A 19,271-nucleotide genomic window follows, 5' to 3' on the forward strand; every position below is an offset into this window, starting at 1 on the left:
GTGTGCGGCAACAATGAATTTACGAAGAGATTGAAGTATGTGAATTAAGGACAGATTTATCCCTTCTTTTCATTTCGCTTCGTGATGAGTTTATAATTAGTTTTCAATTATTGCCTCTTAAGAATTCATATTCCCATTTGATTTGAGAAAAAAAGAGCAACTGCAAATTAAGTTGAATTGATACCAAATACATCACTGTTAGGAGATTAATAAAATCCCAAACATTTAGTTTAAAGCAATTAAGTTCTTTTCAGAATGTACTTGGCTTATCCTTTGCGTTTGTAAAAAAATAACTGGAGAATCATTTTTTTTCTCCGTTTGAGTTCTTATCTCCAGCAAATGACAGCCTGTTTGGCTGGTTCAAATGAGAATTATCATGACCACACACAGCCAACCAATAATCTTACACAGTCAGATATTTCAAGTTCGAGTTTTAACAATATAAAATGTGTCATTACTGTCTCTGTGTGATAGTCAGAAACCATGTGTGGAGAGAGGTAGAACCCATAGACACAGAGCTTTAATGGTCTGCTCCCCTGCCAGATCTCTTCTGGGGATTCTGAATGTGTGAAGGCTCTCATGCGCTTTTTTCTTCATGTGCATCTGTGATGTTAAAAGAGGATAGGGCATCACAGATGGGACTAGAAGCCAAAGCTGTGTGATCAGGGAGTGATATCCCAGTTGCCCAGAATGAGCGCAAAACCTCTTCAAAACAGGAAATGGGATTTAGTTGTGTGGGTGTGTGATGATGCAATGTTGTTTTGGTTCCTATTGAGGGTTTTGCTATATTTGTGCTCAAAACCTCTGGTTCTGGTTGTTTTCTCTCTTTTACATAAGGATACATTGCTTTATGTCACACTTTTATGTATCAAGTGATATCTACTGTATAAGCAGACCTTAGGTTCAGGAGTTGCTCTGTGTGATGTATTGAAAGTCACCCCAGCTAGCATCAAGAACATTCTTATTACCTAGAGCGGCGACTCCTTTGTTTTTCTCTTTAGCAGAGGCAATTATTTAGATTCATGAATAATGGAGACTCTTCAGCGACGTGAGTAGCAGGCGTAAGGAGTGTGTGTGTGTGAATGTGTGCGTTGAGGTCTGGTTCAAGTTAGTGTGTGTGTGTGTGTGTGTGTGTGTGTGTGTGTGTGTGTGTGTGTGTGTGTGTGTGTGTGTGTGTGTGTGTGTGTGTGTGTGTGTGTGTGTTGTGCTCTGGTTCAGTATTCAAGAGTGTGTGGGCGGACAAATGTATTGCCTGGCAAGGAGGATATGGTAACAATCAGCCTCTCAACTGATGGCTCAGTGTTCAAAGCCACCATTGATTTCAAATGTACATCACAGTAGCAGTTGAAATAATAGTTTTGTAATGGGCTCAAAGGATGTGCTCTGGGGAAATATGTACATATTTAGATAATCTCAAAATCCGGGTCCCCCTCTATTTACCAGTTTCCTGGACCCAGATTAAGTCTCTGTTAAGTATTAGCAATTTAGTCCGGGAAGTGGCTTTATCTGTGTCTAAGAAACCACTAAGTGTCTCAGTGTCACCAAGGCAGAACAGGACTGGCTGATAACTTAGGATGGTGCAATGCAACTGCAGTGAAGCAATTTTTTTGGCTTCCATTTTTTTAAAATATATACAAACAAACGAAAACAACACACTAAATCTTAATTCTGAAGGAAGTTTTAACACAGGACATTAATCATAATGTTTCTAAATCACCCATGTGTAATCACAGAAATTGAAAACTTAAGTACTGTAATATGTCACAATTTGCACTTAAACTGTATTTGCCAATGTCGATTATGTAGATGCATTGCTATATACATATTGTGTAAAGTGGAACCCGATTCAGGCGATCTTACAGTACACTACAAGTTAGACTGTTCTGAACATGTAAAAATCGATGTTAAAGATTCCTCTCCTTGACTCCGATGCTTACGCTGGCATTGTCGCACAACAGTGAGTGTTGTTGCCCAGAGCTATATGCTCCTATTCAGGACTCTTAAGTTATTGTGCTCTTCATTTATACCCATCCTTACCCGTCCTTTCATCTGTTCTCTCTCTTTCTCTCTCTTTCTCTCTCGCTCCATTTCTCTTTTTAGTGTTGCACTTAGGGCGTTGCACGGGTAATCAGCGCTTTTCACTTCACACATCCCCGGAGAACACTCTGGAGTTAAATCTTCTTGTTTTGTATTTATTTTTTTTCAATTCCTGTGAGTCAGCACTCATCCAATGTAGGGGGGAAAGAATGTAATGTGATTCCTGCTACATGACCCACATGAGAAAGAGAGTTGGGTGTGAAAGAGATACATTTACGGTATCATGAATACATATCTCTCAAGATATGCAGAGAGATTTCCCCTCGCACGTCTCCGCAATGAGCTTTCAGATTTTTGACACATGCCCTCGCGCCTAAAAAATGTAAAAGCGCCTCCACAGCCTATTTCAATATGACTTCTCTCATGAATATATATATAAAATCAGAAACTGGCAGTTTTCAGGAAACTATTCTGTTCACTGACATAGTAATGCAAAAACCTGCCTTTTGTGTTTCAGAGTGACGCTATTGTCCCCTGTCTATAATAACAACTTACATCACCGCAGCTGAGTATCATGGTCAAGTTCAAATACCCCCACCTGCGCTGTCGAATTGCTTGCTTTTCGATAGCGCAGCTGGTTAACATCCGGTATTTGAGGAGATGGTCACATATGTTGGCCATTCAGAGGTCGCAAGTTCGAGACTCGGTTGGAGAAACTTGAATTGCGGGGCTACTGTTTGCAACAACTTGACATCTGTTTCACTAGCAATGGACACTTAAGCCATTATATCCCCCTATTCCCCACATGCTCCTTTCAAGTCTGATACTGTCATAGGGATTTACTATACATCGTGTAACAAGGACGTTGTTTATAGATCCACAAAGTCTCAAATGAAGCTGAGCTACTTATCCTCGTGAAAATGAGTTCTATAATCATCACCATATGACTAAGCAACCACTCACAGAGCAGACTACAGTGCCGTACCTGGGCCTCAGGCGGACTGGTGTTCTATGATTAGAAACAGACTGTATGGTCACACTTTACATTAAGTTACACTTATACAGATGTAATGAATGTGGTTAGTGAGTAATGAGGTAATTACATGGTTTGATATGGTCCTTACTCCATATTGTGTTCACACAAACCACTCAGCTCAGCTACAATGCGATTTACAAAAAGCCATTACGAGTCATTATTAGTGACCAGAGAAAGTAATTCTCCCGTGCGGAGCTGCCTATAGGCCTGCATGGTACAATTTTGACTTGGACCCTCTTAGACTTGGTATACTCTGAGTGTATTACTTGAGTGTGACCTTTCTCATCCTCCTGGCTTCTCCTCCCTCTCCCTCAGGTATCATCCGTCTGAGTGAGGGTTTCCATGACCGCTACCCAGTGGAAGACTACCTGGACCTCTTTGATCTGGCCGCCTACCAGATCCAAGACCACCTGACAGGCAACTCCTCTGGAACCCCCAGTCAACGCAACATCATCATAGGTACACAACAGTGTATATCAAAATGTTTTAGCATCTACAGTGTGTACAATGAGTGTGATGTTGTTTTCAACCCATAACTCAAAATCATTATTGGAATCCCTGAGCATTTCAGAGATGGTTGCGGCGAAGCTGATATGATCAAGATATGAAGCAAGTGTACTGAAGCAATATCAAAATCAATCAGTTCCAAGTATTTTAGGTTGTGCAAAATAGCTTCCTGCTCCGTAATGAGAACCGTTTTCTGTTCACAGAGGACATCTGGTCCATCAGAGGACAGTTTTAGCCTGACCCTTTCCATGCTGAGTCATGTGAGTCACCCAGGTCGAGTGTCAGTCCTGTGACAGCAGGAGGACATGGCAGTGGAATGACAGTCAGGCATGCCCTCCTCCCTCCCCTCCATAGCAGCCAATGGGCAAGGGACTCAGAGTGACCTGACACTCAACCGCACTCCCCGTTGTGAAAAATATACACATATTAAAAAAGGGTTAGTGAGGCTGCCTGACTGAATGCTGCCTGATGCAAGCAGTTACAGGGAACCCGTGGGTTTTGTCAAACCACTGAAGCTTGTCTTAAGATGATGGTGGTGATGACGACGAGAAACGTTGACAGGAAACCACCTCATTAAAGGGTTATAATGACTCTCAGTCTGTCGGGAGACTCCTGTACAATCAAACACATCGGTCCCGGGCAATTGCAATGCTGTGCAGAGCCTATAGCGCCTGAGAATGGAAGCATTGTTTATGTGTCACAACAGTAATATCCGCTTCGGGGTAGAGAAGTCTCACTAACTTCCTTCCTCTATCTCCATATTCCCGCTCCCAGCCTCCCGTCCATCTGTCCCCCCCTCTCTCTCTCCTTTCCCCTTTCGACAAAGCAGAACTTCAATCTCTGCCCAGTTGGAAAGAGAAACTGATTTCAGTAGCAACAATAGCCTTTTCACACTGGGTCGAGTTGGTGCATTGAGCGGGGCTTAGCATGCCGCCCCGTTTTGTTGCCCTCTTTAAATAAATAATCCATCTGAGCGTGCCAAATCCATCTGAGCGTGCCAAAGCCCTCTTCAGTATTCACACCATACCCTCCGAGAGCCCAGCAAGGTGCAGGCCAACGGCCAGGATCCTGGGCCTTCAACTCCCAACCACCCCAGCCTATACGCCAAGCCACTGGGAAAACACTGGAGGCACGCTGCCTGGCTCCACTGTCGTCTGCTTTGCCCTGCTTCTAGCCTCTCCCAAAATAACACTTCTTTAATGGACACAGGGGCCGTTCGTAATAGGGTTTGACCACAGACCAATAACGATGATACATGGCTGAATGCAGTGATTCGTTCAAGTTTCACTCTGACGGTGCTCATCACAGAGCCCGAAACAGAAACCGGGCCCGGTCTTCTTCGAGAGCGGGTGAACAGATAGGGCCAGAGCTGCTTTCTGTTTTGTTCTATTGCATTACGTTTGAGGAGTGTAGGGTGGATAACGAGGGTAAGACACAGCCCAATAAATCACTGATCCTATTATCTTTTCCACTGTCTGAATAGCGTCTGGTGTCCAGTCCCCTGAGCAATGACTTTGCATGACTCAGTCCGCTATCTGGTATGAAGTAACTGAAACATTGCGATGGGTAAAAGGAATTATTTCCATGACTTTGCTCACAGCAGGGATTTTGTATATATATTTTTTTTGGAATGCTTTTGACTCCTCTATGTAATTTGTTTTTTTCCACTACAGCAGTTGTGTTCACTGCTCGACATTGTGACCTCCATTAGTTTGTCTAAACTCGACATGCGATTATAGAGGTACTGCAATATTCAATTACCCACAACACAGCAAGGAGAATACCACTGTTTTGAGGGCATTCGTGGATAAAGAGAGAGAGAGAGAGAGAGAGAGAATGTGTGCGTGTGTGTTTTGTGCTGAACATATGTATGTGTGTTTTCCAGGAGAAGCCAGCGCGTCCACCATGTGGGACAACAACGCCTGGGTGTATTTCTATGACAACACCACTGAGGGGGAGCCCCCATTCCTCATCCAGGACTTTGTTCACGCCCTGCAGCCGGACGCCAGGTTCATCGTCATGCTCAGGGACCCCGTAGAGAGGTTGGAACACTCTCTCACTTCCATCCTCTTCCATCTCTCAATCCATTTCATCAGCCAGCTAGAAAGACAGTCTAGACATGTTCCAATTCAACCCCCACTGTGCTTTGGTGCTGTTGCCTTGCTGTCTGTTGACTCACAGACTGTGATATTCAAACACACATACCAAACGAAGACATTTCCAAATTTATTTGAAATTCAGACTTTGTTATTATGAAGAATGTGTTGTGCCACAATTCAATCTGTGTCTGAAAAGGTTACGATAAGATGATGTGTTTATAGGAGAGCTGGATTCTCAATAAAAAAGCTTATTGTTGAAAGCCTGCAAGGCATTCTTTATGAATTAGGATTAGTTTGCTCTGAACGGGAGTTTTTACTTCAGTGGATGTCTGAACATGCTCAGTTTAATTGGTTTTGTCTGTCAAATTACAGCCTATGCAATCTAGCCCAAAAGGAATTCCAGGGGAAATGAATTGCATACTTAATTAGATTTACGCTGCTATTCTATAATGTGAGACGGGTTTTATGAACCCATGCACCTCAGAAGTTTAGATTATGTGGACAAAATGGATTTCAATGTTTATTTGGGTATTTTGCCTAATTGCATACTTATTTTTATTCTTGATACAAGAAGACAAGAACGGTAAATCATTGAAGCTTCAATGAAAGGGACCGTCACAGAATCTGAGTTGGGGTTGATGCTAAAATCATGTATTTTTCTGCTGATTGTTGTCCTCTAGGTTATATTCAGACTATCTCTACTTTGGTATCGCCAACAAGTCTGCGGAGGATTTCCACGAGAAGGTATCGGAGTCGCTCCAGCTGTTCGAGGGGTGCCTTATGGAGTACACCATGCGCTCCTGTGTGTACAACACTACTCTCAACAATGCCATGCCAGTGAGTAAACCTCCCCTTTTGGTTTGGTTTCACAGAGCTTGCACACTGTCTTAGCTTCACTAGCCAAAAGAAAGGGACAGAGAGAGAGAAAGAGAGAGAGAGAAGCACGGAGAGAGGGAGAGAAAGAGAGAGAGTGAAAGAGAACGTGAAAGAGAGAGAGTGAAACCTCTCTTCATTAGCCCATGCGATGACCTGCAGAATGTTTTCTGTGAAAGGAACTGGCACCTCTGTAAAACCCACAGACCATTATAAACACTTCTTCTCAGTGCCCTGTTCTGTTCCAGCCCGGTTCATCACCCCCTCTGAGCCGGGGAATGGTTCCTGTGGTCATTTTCACTCCCACAGAGAGAGAAGAACCAGCCGAGTGGCAGGCAGCACTGAGTCCCAGGGTCGGGTACCCTGCCAGCTTCTCCCACAGTGCCCTGGGGCATGGGGAAGGACAGGGTGAAGGGGAGGGAGGGAGGTGAGGATGAATGTGGCCCATCCTCTCTTTGGCTCTCAGGCAGGCCTGTATTCAGAGAGGGCCTCTTCTGCCCTTCCTTCTGCCAGCCAATCTGCCAACCAAAGCAGCTTTTATGTCCTCTCTGGGAGCTCCCACATTCCCTCTTCCAGGCCTAATTGTCCATTGGCTAATATCACTGGGAGTTATTAGACCATGTGAGGTGCTTTATGGCAACCTGTTGTACATGTGCCACATTTGATAAAGGTTATTGGAGAGCAAAGCTCAGACAAAAGAGAGAAAAAGACATCAACAACAACAACAACAACAACATAAACAGTAGTGTACTGTATGTGTTTGATAGGCCATGTGTAGCACCAAATGGTTTTAACAAAGCCATTGTATAGTTATGTAATTTTGTCCCCCTGGGTAGAGAAGCAACCTCTGACATCCATTCGGTGGTTCAAAGAAATAAACCCAAACAGTATTTAATCTGGATCACAAGTTCACAATCAATTTCAGTTCTGTGTTTGTGTTTCACTCTCACTGTGACTGGCATCTAGAATAGCTGCAAACATTGTGAATCAATAAACTATTCCACCCTTTTTTCAAATCCCCAAATCCTGTACTGAGATACACACAAACTGAGATACACTACACATTCTTAGTTGTCGGGATGGTTATGAAACAGTAATCATTCCGAATGAGGACAAAAACGAAAAAAAATAGACTTCAGATCCGCCGTAAAATAAGAGACGCAGCCTCGGAGAAGACATGGGTGTCCAGACTGTATGGCGAAAGTTGTCTTGCCCAGATGTTCACCGCGGATGCAGGGGGTGTGTCCTGAGGGACAGTCTTAGTCCTGACTAACCGTGGCCGGTCCGACGAATCCTTCTGTTCCTTCTGCCCTGGGGCCTCAGCCAATCAAACCCCATGACACCAAAGCATATCAAAGCCTTCTCACAGCGCCCGGTGGACCCAGCCAAGTGTGTGAAAAAGATAAAAGGAAGTTCGCTGGTGGAATTCCCCCAGTTTCCCTCTGCCCGGTTGCGTTAGCTTCTTAAAGACTTTCAACCATGCATGTGTTGCTTTGTCAATTGTGTTTCTCTGAACTGAGCAGGAAATTGCTTGGGCAAAGAGAAGCAGCATCTCACGTTCATAGTCTGTGTGTTCTCGGTCTCCAGGTCAGGTTGCAGGTTGGCCTGTACATCGTGTACATAATGGACTGGCTGACGGTCTTCAGCAGGGATCAGATTCTGGTCCTCCGGCTGGAAGACCACGCCTCTAATCGGAAATACACAATGCACAAAGTCTTCGACTTCCTCAACTTGGGTATGTATATATGGACAGTCCCACTCCTCCAGTGGAGGCTGGTGGAGATAGAAATCAGAGGACATTATCACTCATTCCATTCCATGCATTACAATGAGCCCGTCCTCCGATTTCTACATCCACTAGCCTCCACTTGCACTCCTCCTATTCCTTAGGTGACAATCACTGACTAAAACAATGACTAATACAAGCTACTAACACATAACTGTCATTGTCAGTGGGATGTTTGGAGGCTACTTAGGAATTAGTCAAGTGGAGTCAGATGCATAGCATATTACGGTACCTGATGTCCATTTTCCCCTGATGCTATTCCCACTCGAACCAGAGAGGGTCAGCAGAACCTCAAGTGCTCGCTAACAAACACACATACTGTACACCCTGGCTTCAAAATAGAACCCTGTGCTCAATTTCCTGACCTGCTGAAGTGTGCTTAAATTACAGTCCCACTCTCAAAGGCTTGCTAACGTATTTGCTCTACCTCAGCAGTGACGGTTTTGGCCCGTAATTGGGGAGCTAGAGGCTGCTAGTGAGGGGCATAGAGAGAGAGAGAGAGAGAGAGAGAGAGAGAGAGAGAGAGAGAGAGAGAGAGAGAGAGAGAGAGAGAGAGAGAGCTTGCACACTATCTTAGCTTCACTGGCTGAGAGAGAGAGAGAGAGAGAGAGAGTGTGCATGAGTGGAGGTATGCAGTGGCTGGGGGCAGTAATGTGCTCTGCCCTGTACAGCTACGGTGATGTTCCCTGTAGCCTCACCCTTCTGTCATGCCGGCTCTACACAGACTCCACAGACTCTTAATTGCCCTTAAGCTCTGACGGCAAACCTCTTCAAAGGAATGCCAACACCAGTAAAGGTGTGAGAATACCCCACAAAGCGAAAGCAGTGGTAGTAAAAGATGCTTGTTCTGTGCTATGCTAATTTACACAGTGAAACTATCCATCACGGACCACCTTGCAGGCATCATCATGAAACATGTCCATGGAGAAAGGATGAAGGGACTATGCAGTGTTTACTGTATGTGGCTTACTGTGTGTGTGTGTGTGTGTGTGTGTGTGTGTGTGTGTGTGTGTGTGTGTGTGTGTGCGTGCGTGTGTGCGTGTGCATGTGTGTGTTTTAATCTCAGGTCCGTTGACGGAGCAGAAGGAGGCTGAGATCACTAAGAGCCCGGCGTCCAACACCAGGAGGCTAGCGGACAAGAACCTCGGACCCATGCTCCACATCACCAAGGAGATTCTGCGGGACTTCTACACCCCGTTTAATGAGAAACTGGCCAAAGTGCTTAGGAACGACTCGTTCCGCTGGGAGAACCATTCAAAGCTCATGTAAATTATTCCCTCTCAAAACCACTGACACATCAACAAATCCCTTTGTTTTTGTTTAATCTCTCCCAGATTTTACTGAAAGTGCCCAGGGGAAGAATTAACATTCTTATTTAAATTATTTTTTTAAGTTATAATGCAGAGATGAATCAACGATAGGATATAGCACAAGACGTTTGTTCTGATGATTTTTGGGCTTTGTTGTTTTTTTATTTCAAAAAGGCCATCCTATACCTTTTTGTGACCGGATGTACATTAAACAGAGGACTAAACGAAGAACAGAGTCTTGTGTTATCTTTTCTGAGGTATGTGTCTCTTTAATAAAGGATGTTAGGTGTAAAAGAACAAAGCAGCTATCCCAGTCCCAGGGGCTTCTCAGCTCCTTCCTGAACAGTGTTTAAATGATTCAAGTGTATGCATAAGAAAATGGTGCCTCTAAACATCATTTGGGATTATGTACAACACATCTCATGGCACTGCAATACCAAACTGACTACCAGACTTTCTTCTCTAAGTGAAAGCATTGGACATTAGTACTACAATACTACCATCTGCTGGTTGATATGTGTAACAGCATGTCAAATAAGCATATCAGTAGTCTTGGGTTGCTAGACTAAGGTAAGCAACGAGCCAAGAGTAGCATATCTAGCATGTCATATAAAGTAGGATTAGTCTCGGTCCCCACGCAACAAAAAATGACAATATAACAAATCAGATACATTTTAAAAAAAATCTTTACCTTTATTTAGGCAAGGGATCCTACTGAGACCAAGCCCTGCTTAAAAACATAAAACAATCATAAATGTACATTCAAACATAATACTAACATAATTCGGTTAATTAATTACATATCAATTACAATATACATTAGTCAACGTACACAATATAATCAATTAAAATGTGTACTGTGCATTCGTTGAATAACAGATCCTTTATCAAGGTTTTAAACTGACCGAGTGACACAAGAGAATCTTATTTTAGTTGTTTTTTTTAAAGTTCGTTCCATGTACTTGGGGCACAGAAACTAAAGGCCGATTGACCTAGTTCAGGCGAAACACGTGGAATTACTTTATATACAAATACAATCCAATGATCCTATCCTCCTATGGAGCCTCCTATGTAGCCTCCTATCCTCCTATGTAGCCTCCTATCCTCCTATGGAGCCTCCTATGTAGCCTCCTATGTAGCCTCCTATCCTCCTATGGAGCCTCCTATGTAGCCTCCTATCCTCCTATGGAGCCTCCTATGTAGCCTCCTATCCTCCTATGTAGCCTCCTATCCTCCTATGTAGCCTCCTATCCTCCTATGTAGCCTCCTATCCTCCTATGGAGCCTCCTATGGAGCCTCCTATGTAGCCTCCTATCCTCCTATGGAGCCTCCTATGTAGCCTCCTATCCTCCTATGTAGCCTCCTATCCTCAAAGGTGAAGCAGGATTTATTTCTATACAGAAAACTAAGTTTAACTCTCAAACTATTGGTCAGTTTTTCAACATCCAGACCCCAGAATTTCTAAACAAATTTAGATCAGAATGATCCAGATTCCTTTTTGCTATCCAGGATAAGATCTATCTGGCAGATTTTCAGGAGTAAAGGGGAAATAGCAAAACATAATCCAGATCATTATGATCCAGATTAAACATTTTGAAAGCACAGGAGTAGACAGTATCATCATCTTAAAGATGCAGTTTGCAATTGTTTAAGGACAAAACAACATTATTGATGTCCTGTAAATGGTAAACAGCAGTGGACCTAGAATCAAACTTTGCAGAATATATTGTTACATATTGTACACCATAGTTTATGTTATATTATTTAACAGCAAAGAGTTAGGAAGGAATAGGAATACAACCACGGAAACCACGGTCAGGTTTTAGATGAAGTTGATGTTGAACATACAAAACATCTGTTCCTGTCAGGTAGCATACAGTAAAGATGTATTGGTATATAATTGAATATGATTTAATATTGAAGAGCAGACAGTTGTGTGATGTGGTTAGTTATACTGCGTTCAAGTGCTCCTCGGAAACTTGGAAAACATTCCGACTTCAATCTCCAGAAATTGCAATCTCCTATTGATTGGTTCTGAGATAATTCCAAGTGGGAAACTCTGAGATCTCAAAGTAACACAAGTTTCCTTGTGGGATATTTCTGATTCCTATTTCTGAGGAGCACTTTAGTGCAGTAATAGCAGATGAATCAGCAGATGAATTCATACAGCACAGTGAGAGATTGCAGTATTGTGTTGCTGGTTGAAAGACAGGAGGCTTGGTAATTACACTAATCAAACCACCATAATGACTTTCTCTCCCTCTGGAGTCTACCATTCACATTGAAGAGGTGCCAATTAAAAACATGTTGGATTAAAACTTTTGTAAATTGAAGCAAGGCTTTTATGTGTATAGAACAAATGGCAGGTAATTATAACAAAGACCTCTTGATAGACAGGCAGTGCCCTAGAGGGAACTTGAATTAAACAATCTAGGACACTAATTTCACTTTCAGAATTTCATTATACCGTGAAACATATCCATAATTCATTTTAGCTTCCATCTGTTGTGGTTACATTGCTGCTCTTTAATACCGTTTCTTTTTAATTGTCCATTAATTGTATGCTAATTCATTGATTTATTGGCATGGTAAATGTTGATGAATTACTGAGAACAAAGCACTTTACCCTTTCTGTACACCAGAGGGCATGAGACAATCAAAAAATGATAGTAGGTTTTTTTTTCACTCCATATCCATTCTCAGAGAGAGAGAGAGAGAGAGAGAGAGAGAGAGAGAGAGAGAGAGAGAGAGAGAGAGAGAGAGAGAGAGAGAGAGAGAGAGAGAGAGAGAGAGAGAGAGAGAGAATATGTGAGAAGGCTTTTAAACAAAGGTGACACATTTTCTGCTGAGAGTCCTGCTCTGACTCTTTGGGGCTTTATACACTACAGGGCTGACCCAGACCATACTGTGCTGGCTTGGGTATTTTCTTCTCACCTTGGCATTTCCAGCACTGTTTCAGCAATGATGGTGATGCATATCCAGGCTAGCCCAGTACAGCTCAGCTCATCTCAGTTCAGCTCTGTAGTCTCTCCCTCCCTCTGACAGAGAGGATAAAACCATTAGGCAGTTGCAGTTTCTCATTCTTCAACCTTCAACCCAAAGCAACCAGCCTCAACCCAACCTCACCACCACTATGAAATGGTCTCCTCATGCAACCACCAGGTACATAACAAATCCACTTTGTTCTGCACAGTAGCTCCCCAACAGAATATAACAGTATAGTATATAACTATTTAATCCTATTTGCTATAGTACATCATTTAAAATCAACCTATCATTTTCGGCAAAGGGAAGGAAACAGTTAACACATGTGTGAACAGTTCTCTTTGTTATTTTATGACAAATAACCAGCTAGGAGAAAACATCTCAGTCTGTACACACTGTACCAGGGTCTCAAGAATTTGAGTTAGACACTTGACTTCATTTCTTTTAAAATACAAAGAGAAAATGACAAGGAAAAAGATTCATGGAAAAAACGTAGCCAGAGATGACTTCATATAATTTGCATATTGTGTTTTGACTTGGATGGGCCAGCTGGCTCGCTGCTATGCTTCGATAATTTCTCCTCCAACTCCAATTTTCTTGGAATTCAGAAGTCACTGCAAAAGAAACCTCTCGGCTACATTACAGAGGACGGGATGATTTATCGGAAAACTAATCAATTATCACTTGAAAAAGTGTTTGTATTCAGGGGTATGAATTAGACAAGGACAATTAGGCTATGTCTACATTTCTGAAAGCACTATTGTCAGTTATGACAAGACTAAACTACAGTATTCAGACATTTAGAATGACTGTTGCTATTAGCCAGAACACAATGTGTGGCATGTCAAGAGAGTAGTATGATACAGAAGAGGTTGCCAGACCTTTAATGTGGTGTAAATGACATCTTGGAGAGTTACATCAAAGTCTTTGCTTGAAAAGGCTTTTGGGTCTGTAGTTTTTAGGTATGGTCTTCATTCATGACTACTCTTAACTAATCATGGAAAAACTCCAGACACTGTCTAGAGGGAACCTACTGTATGATTCAGCACAACTGCCAGTGAGAATAAACGACCAGTTTTTTTCGACCCTTTTTATCTCAATAATTTAAATGATGCACATCTCGAGAAGTGTTAGGGGAGTAGCAGGAAAAAAAGTCACTTACCTCATTTAGCAAATGATGAATGCATATTGTATGTTGTTGATGGCCGTCTTACAGTGCAGATACTAGATGGATGGACGCATGGATGGATGGATGCATGGTCCATCCATCCATCAGCAGATATTGTAGATAGAACATTTATGATATTTCACACTCAAAAGACTCAGACATACAGTACCTTTAGTCTGAAAAGTTTGTCAGAACAGTACAATACTTGGCAACACATTAATCTTCTAGCAGTTTGGCAAATTCAGTGATTTGGTTTAGGGAGCACTCTCAGCTTAATTGGTTCTTGTGAACACAGAGGATGATGAAAGCGCAACTCTGTTGTGTTTTCCTCTGAGGGGTATGGAACTACCCTCTGGGCCTGACAGCACTGCTCTGTCTGGCTGCTGCTGCTGCTGCTGCTGCTGCTGCTGCTGCTGCTTCTGCTGACAACGAGGCATGCAGGACGCATTTTCCAACCAAGCATTGGAACACACACCTGCCTCTGCAGTAGTGGTGGGGTACAAAGTCATGTTCTACTGTAACCTTGTACAGAACTTTCCATTAAATGTGAAGTTCAATACAGGGCTAATTGTACTACAGCTATCCTTCCCCAGCAGGAGGGGAGTTCGCCCTCTGTTTGTTAATGCATCAGAGCCTACTGTACCCCCTTGCGTGACTGCTGTGATGGCAGCCTGGACTGGGGTGGTGGTGGGGACAGGAGGAGGTGAGGGGGTCCCTGAGGTTCTAAGGTAGATGCTGGATGCTTCAGTTTTCATTTGTGGGATTTGCAGCAGGTTACTGCAACAGGGCAGTGGAAGCTTGCAGAACTCCACAGTTTCATTTCTCCCCTGTCAGTTCAGATAAGCTCCCAGGCTGAGGGTCTTAGCCTCTGTGTGTGTGTGTGTGTGTGTGTGTGTGTGTGTGTGTGTGTGTGTGTGTGTGTGTCTCTCTCTCTCTGTCTTTCACCCCTCTCCCTCCTCTCATAGCCCTCTTGGAGCTGTCAAATTAAACTTTAATGAAATTCCAAAGTGGTGAAGGGTTTCACGGTGTGAGAGGACGACAGGTTCCTTCCTGGTTTACTAAGCCTTATAACTGTCTCAGGTTGTGAGCAAATGTTTAAGACCTAATCATGCCCCACTCTTCCCAGTCTGTACTTGCTTTCAAAATGTACACAAACTGTAGAAGTGGAAGAGAATTTCAATTTGAACTTATTTTCTTGGATTGATTTTTTTATAAATTAGGGGCCACACAAAGAGATATTTTTAAAAAGTCTGGATAAACACATTTGGCGATATAATAAACATTTGTTAGCCATCAGAGTGAGCGAGTCACCAGCATTTGCTGGCCTCTGTGAGTCTCAGGAATGGGTGTTGATGATGGAACAAGCCAAAAACACAGGAATGTTGTTGTGCTTGGAGAATAGAACAAACTGATACTCATACTGTCAGAAGACCCGTTAAGGACCTAAAACTAATCAAAATACTAGTGAGTTGTTACTTGTACAGTCCTTGAAAGCACAGTGAAGTGTGTCGTCTCTGGTCTGCAGTTCAAACTACCAGACATTTATGAGACTGGGGGAATTTTCAGTCCAAAACATCTGTTTGTGATCTACATCACTGGTTGAGTCAGGACACTTACGTCGTTTTAATACATTTAATGAAAATGGTAATACATTAGGTTTGGTTATTGGATTGCTCCCCTCTGATGTAGCTCCCTGCCTGAATATTATAGAGCCCATAAACTTTTTAAACCCCCCCTGTAGGTAAGTAAAACACAGAGCAAACCTGTAGGTGGAAGCTCGGGTGGTGGGTGGGACGACCAAAATGTAACTTGCATAGCCAGTGGCGAGAACGCTGTATAATCATGCTGGAGTGTTGCATAACTCAGCTCTTTTAAGCCTAGTCCTATGAACATGTGTTTGCTTTCTTTCATACGTGGGTTGATCTGTCTGTCACCCTGACGGTCAGCTGCCCTTCTCCTTAATGTGCCCTGCCTGAACCTACGTAGACTTCAATATCTGTGTTGGACACACAGTAATGTAGAACTATAATTCTGCCAGGACCTAGTTGTGATATAAGGCATTTTATGCTTATTTCTATCTGTCTCCACAAAGTTGCTCACACAGTATGTTTCCCACAACAAGTATGTCTAAAATGAGTCTCCATAGGCTGGATGTAATGAATAAACCATTCCTCTTGAGGAAGATCCCATTTGCTATGGATGTCCAGATGTGAACCCCCCCCCCCCCCCCCTTGTATAACTCTGTCCTTCCTAGTACTGTAGCAGCCCTCTTGTTCTGCTGGAGTTGTGACCTCATTCCTCAGTTAAGGTCAGTGCTCAACACCTCTCTCAAGCATTTCACAACAAACACTGTACTGAATTCTAATGGCGCCACATCTGCTCACTACTACTAAACAGTGTCTTTATACTGCCTGACATAGTGTCCCTATCAATGTGGGAGAGCCTGTTTTCACTGTTCACCTCAAATTGTATTGTGACCATTAAAATGTATTAAGAAGCGTGTCATGAAATGATGTGCGTACAGTTATCCCTATGATTAGCACTGCACATCTAAATAAATGATATACAGTGTATACAAAAATATTACTTATATAAATTAAAATAGGCATTCAATTGGCATTTAAAAGTAGCTATATTTTGATATAGTATACATAAATCACACTACTCTTCCCATCTAAAATGGCTGTCATCACTGCAGTGTCCAGACATGTGCTGGTTTGGCCAGTGTGTGCTCTTAACCAGCTGGTGTTTCTCCCAGCTCTCTTAAATATGAAGGTGGAATGAGAAACGCAGGTTTTCAGGAAGGGAGGATTCGTTGAGAAGGAGGAAGAGAGTAATAAAGTATTGGTGAGCCTGCCAGGCCACCCCCAATGTAACTGACCAGGCTGAAACCATTTTTGATGGATAGACAAAACGGCTTTCAACACCTGAGAGAGAAGCTATACGGTATGTCTTGAATTAGAAATGAGACATTTACATTCCTGCAGACAGAGCCATTCTCGATATTCTCCCCAAACGTCCAGCCAACCATAAATTATTTTCAAGAATTTATTTATTTAACAGTTGCATTATGGCTTTTTCAGTGAGAACATAACTACGAAAGCTGTTATACTGGACAGGAAGTTAGAACGCATTTAACCGAAAGCACTTGAAAGGAGGTCAGTGTTTGATTAGAAATGCAGAATCTCCATAAGTACTTGTCCCTCACTTGGCCTACATAAACAGTGCTCACTTGAAAATCTGTTTTTGTCTTGTAAAAACGGATTTGTTTTCCAACGGATTTGTCCTCAACGGTGAACTTCACTAACTCCCAACTCCACAGTGTGTATTCAATGAATTCATTTGGGCCTACTAAATCTTGAACTGAAGCCTGCTCACTTCAACATCCTTGTTTATCATTCGCTAAGATTAGGACAGACTGTATCTCTCCACCATATTGGAAGTGCTATTCATAGTAAAATAACTTAGAGAGGTGATTCAGGAGTGCATCATTGAAAGAAGTGTCAAATCACCATAATTCATTGATTGCAGATCATGCATTTGTTGAGAAGTGATCTGGCATAGTGGGTAACACCAGAGAATGTGGTAAATAAAAGATATGTTCATATCTGTGCCTCAACATAGCATAAGCAAATTAATCAACCTGCTTTTTCAAATATGTAATACCTCTCTAGGAACAGCCATCTCCTTTCCACCACATTATTAGAAACATCAAACTATTATCTCCTCTCAGTTTTTAATATGCGGTTGACCTTCAGTTGTGAATAATGAGCAATTCACTTGAGCATTACATAATAACATACAAAATATGAGCATCTGCTATTGGTGTTGTCCCAAAGCCTTTATCTCAGACCTCAATGGAATTTGGGGCTCTGTTGTCTGTAATCAAGTTAATAACGTGTAATTAAAAAAAAAAAAAAAAAAAGCTTAATGTAATAGCATTACTTGATGAATGAATAACATTTTTTGATTTTCTCATAATATACTCATGTTTCAGTGTACTGCAGTGTCAGGCTGCAGTGTTGGATTTAATTGGTTGGCAGGCAGTGTAGCCTGGAGCTGAAGGTCCTTTGTGATCCATGCAGGGGATTCAGCCCAAAGCTGGCTGACACAGCTATGACTCCCAGCACACCGGCTGTGAATGTGTTGAGGGAATGTAGGACCTTTGCTATGTTTTAGGCGGTTTCTATAGTCACTCAAGAGAAATATCAGTCCAACACCAGGCTGTGTCCTTTGCTGTCTGATCATATCATACCCTTTTTACCTAAGCAGAGCTTATGGTACTAAAGGATAAAGGTCACTTCAGTGTCATACATGTTTTCTTTACAGATTTGTGCAGTGCACCGTGAGTCCATAGATTTGATGGAAAATGAATACAGCTTCACATCTCTCTGTCTCTCTGTCATAGGCTTGTGCATTGTACGTGAGTGTGACAAATGGACCAAGCTCCTCAGACTCCTCACTCCCTGATTACAGTTGAGCTCATCTTCCTGCACCTCATCTATTTCAGTCGGATTTATTTATATCTATATATTGATAAATCAAGATAAATATTGACATTTGCACACACACACACACAATATTTCATTTGGACCCTGATGATACAAATAGATAAAAGCAAAGATTAACTTTGAGGGAACATTCTGGACAACGTCTTCTCACAACTGAAGGCACCCTTCTGTGGATTTAGTATTATTGCCTGTTGAGATGCGGATGATGCCAAAAGCAGACCCAGCATAATGGAATGCACATGACTGGACATGAGTCACTGCACATTTCAAGGTCGTAAAAAAAGATAATAGCCCTGTTACAGATCCATGAATGTGTCACTTCGTTCTTGATCAAACACGTAAATAACAATGACACGTACGATACGAGCCAGCCCATGTTAGCTAACAACATTTCTCCTCTTCAACCGCTTTTTTAATCATATCAGAATTCATTAGATTAGATATATCATGTAAAACTCAACATGAGCACATGTAGTCGTATAAAGACATTGCGTTGTGCACATTTAGGGTAGGGTACCCTTTTCACCGTGATTTTGCTTGATGATGGATTAGGCATATGCAACTTACTTTACCACGGTGGTATTACAGCCAAAGTTGATAATCATGCCTTCAGTGTCTATCAGAAAGCAATGCCTGACAACAAGGACATTTCTCGTTTTCAACTTGAAACCCCACCTTGGGACATGGAGGGTAATCTTCATCTTATTCTGTGCCACATTTTCATGAACACAGAAAAAGCCTGAATGTGTGATATTGAAGTGGCAATGTATAATTGTCACATGAAGCCATTTCCGATTATAAATGGCTCCACTTCTATCCCCCAAGTACCCACTTGCCCTTGTTACAGCACCTGATGCAGTAAAAAAATCCCTGAATCCGAACATCAGAACACAAACAAAAATCCCAGATTGGTTACATTCTCCATCATACTGTAGGAATTTATTTGGTATTAAATCTGA

General features: G+C 42.3%; 1 protein-coding gene across 1 annotated transcript in view; it reads left to right on the forward strand.

The window, feature by feature from the left end:
- The window catches only part of chst15 (carbohydrate sulfotransferase 15), a gene marked incomplete at its 5' end in the record, with an annotated part of 13,493 nt that extends 3,623 nt beyond the window's left edge, over positions 1–9,870 (forward strand). The window contains 5 exons of the mRNA XM_083687261.1: positions 3,389–3,532; positions 5,466–5,622; positions 6,360–6,516; positions 8,140–8,287; positions 9,405–9,870. Coding sequence (XP_083543387.1) covers positions 3,389–3,532; positions 5,466–5,622; positions 6,360–6,516; positions 8,140–8,287; positions 9,405–9,607 — 809 coding nt within the window. The 3' untranslated portion in view covers positions 9,608–9,870. The remainder of the gene's footprint in view (positions 1–3,388; positions 3,533–5,465; positions 5,623–6,359; positions 6,517–8,139; positions 8,288–9,404) is intronic.
- Positions 9,871–19,271: the final 9,401 nt, after the last annotated feature.

The sequence above is a fragment of the Argentina silus genome (genome assembly GCF_951799395.1).
Source record: "Argentina silus genome assembly, chromosome: 16".
NCBI lineage: Eukaryota > Metazoa > Chordata > Actinopteri > Argentiniformes > Argentinidae > Argentina > Argentina silus.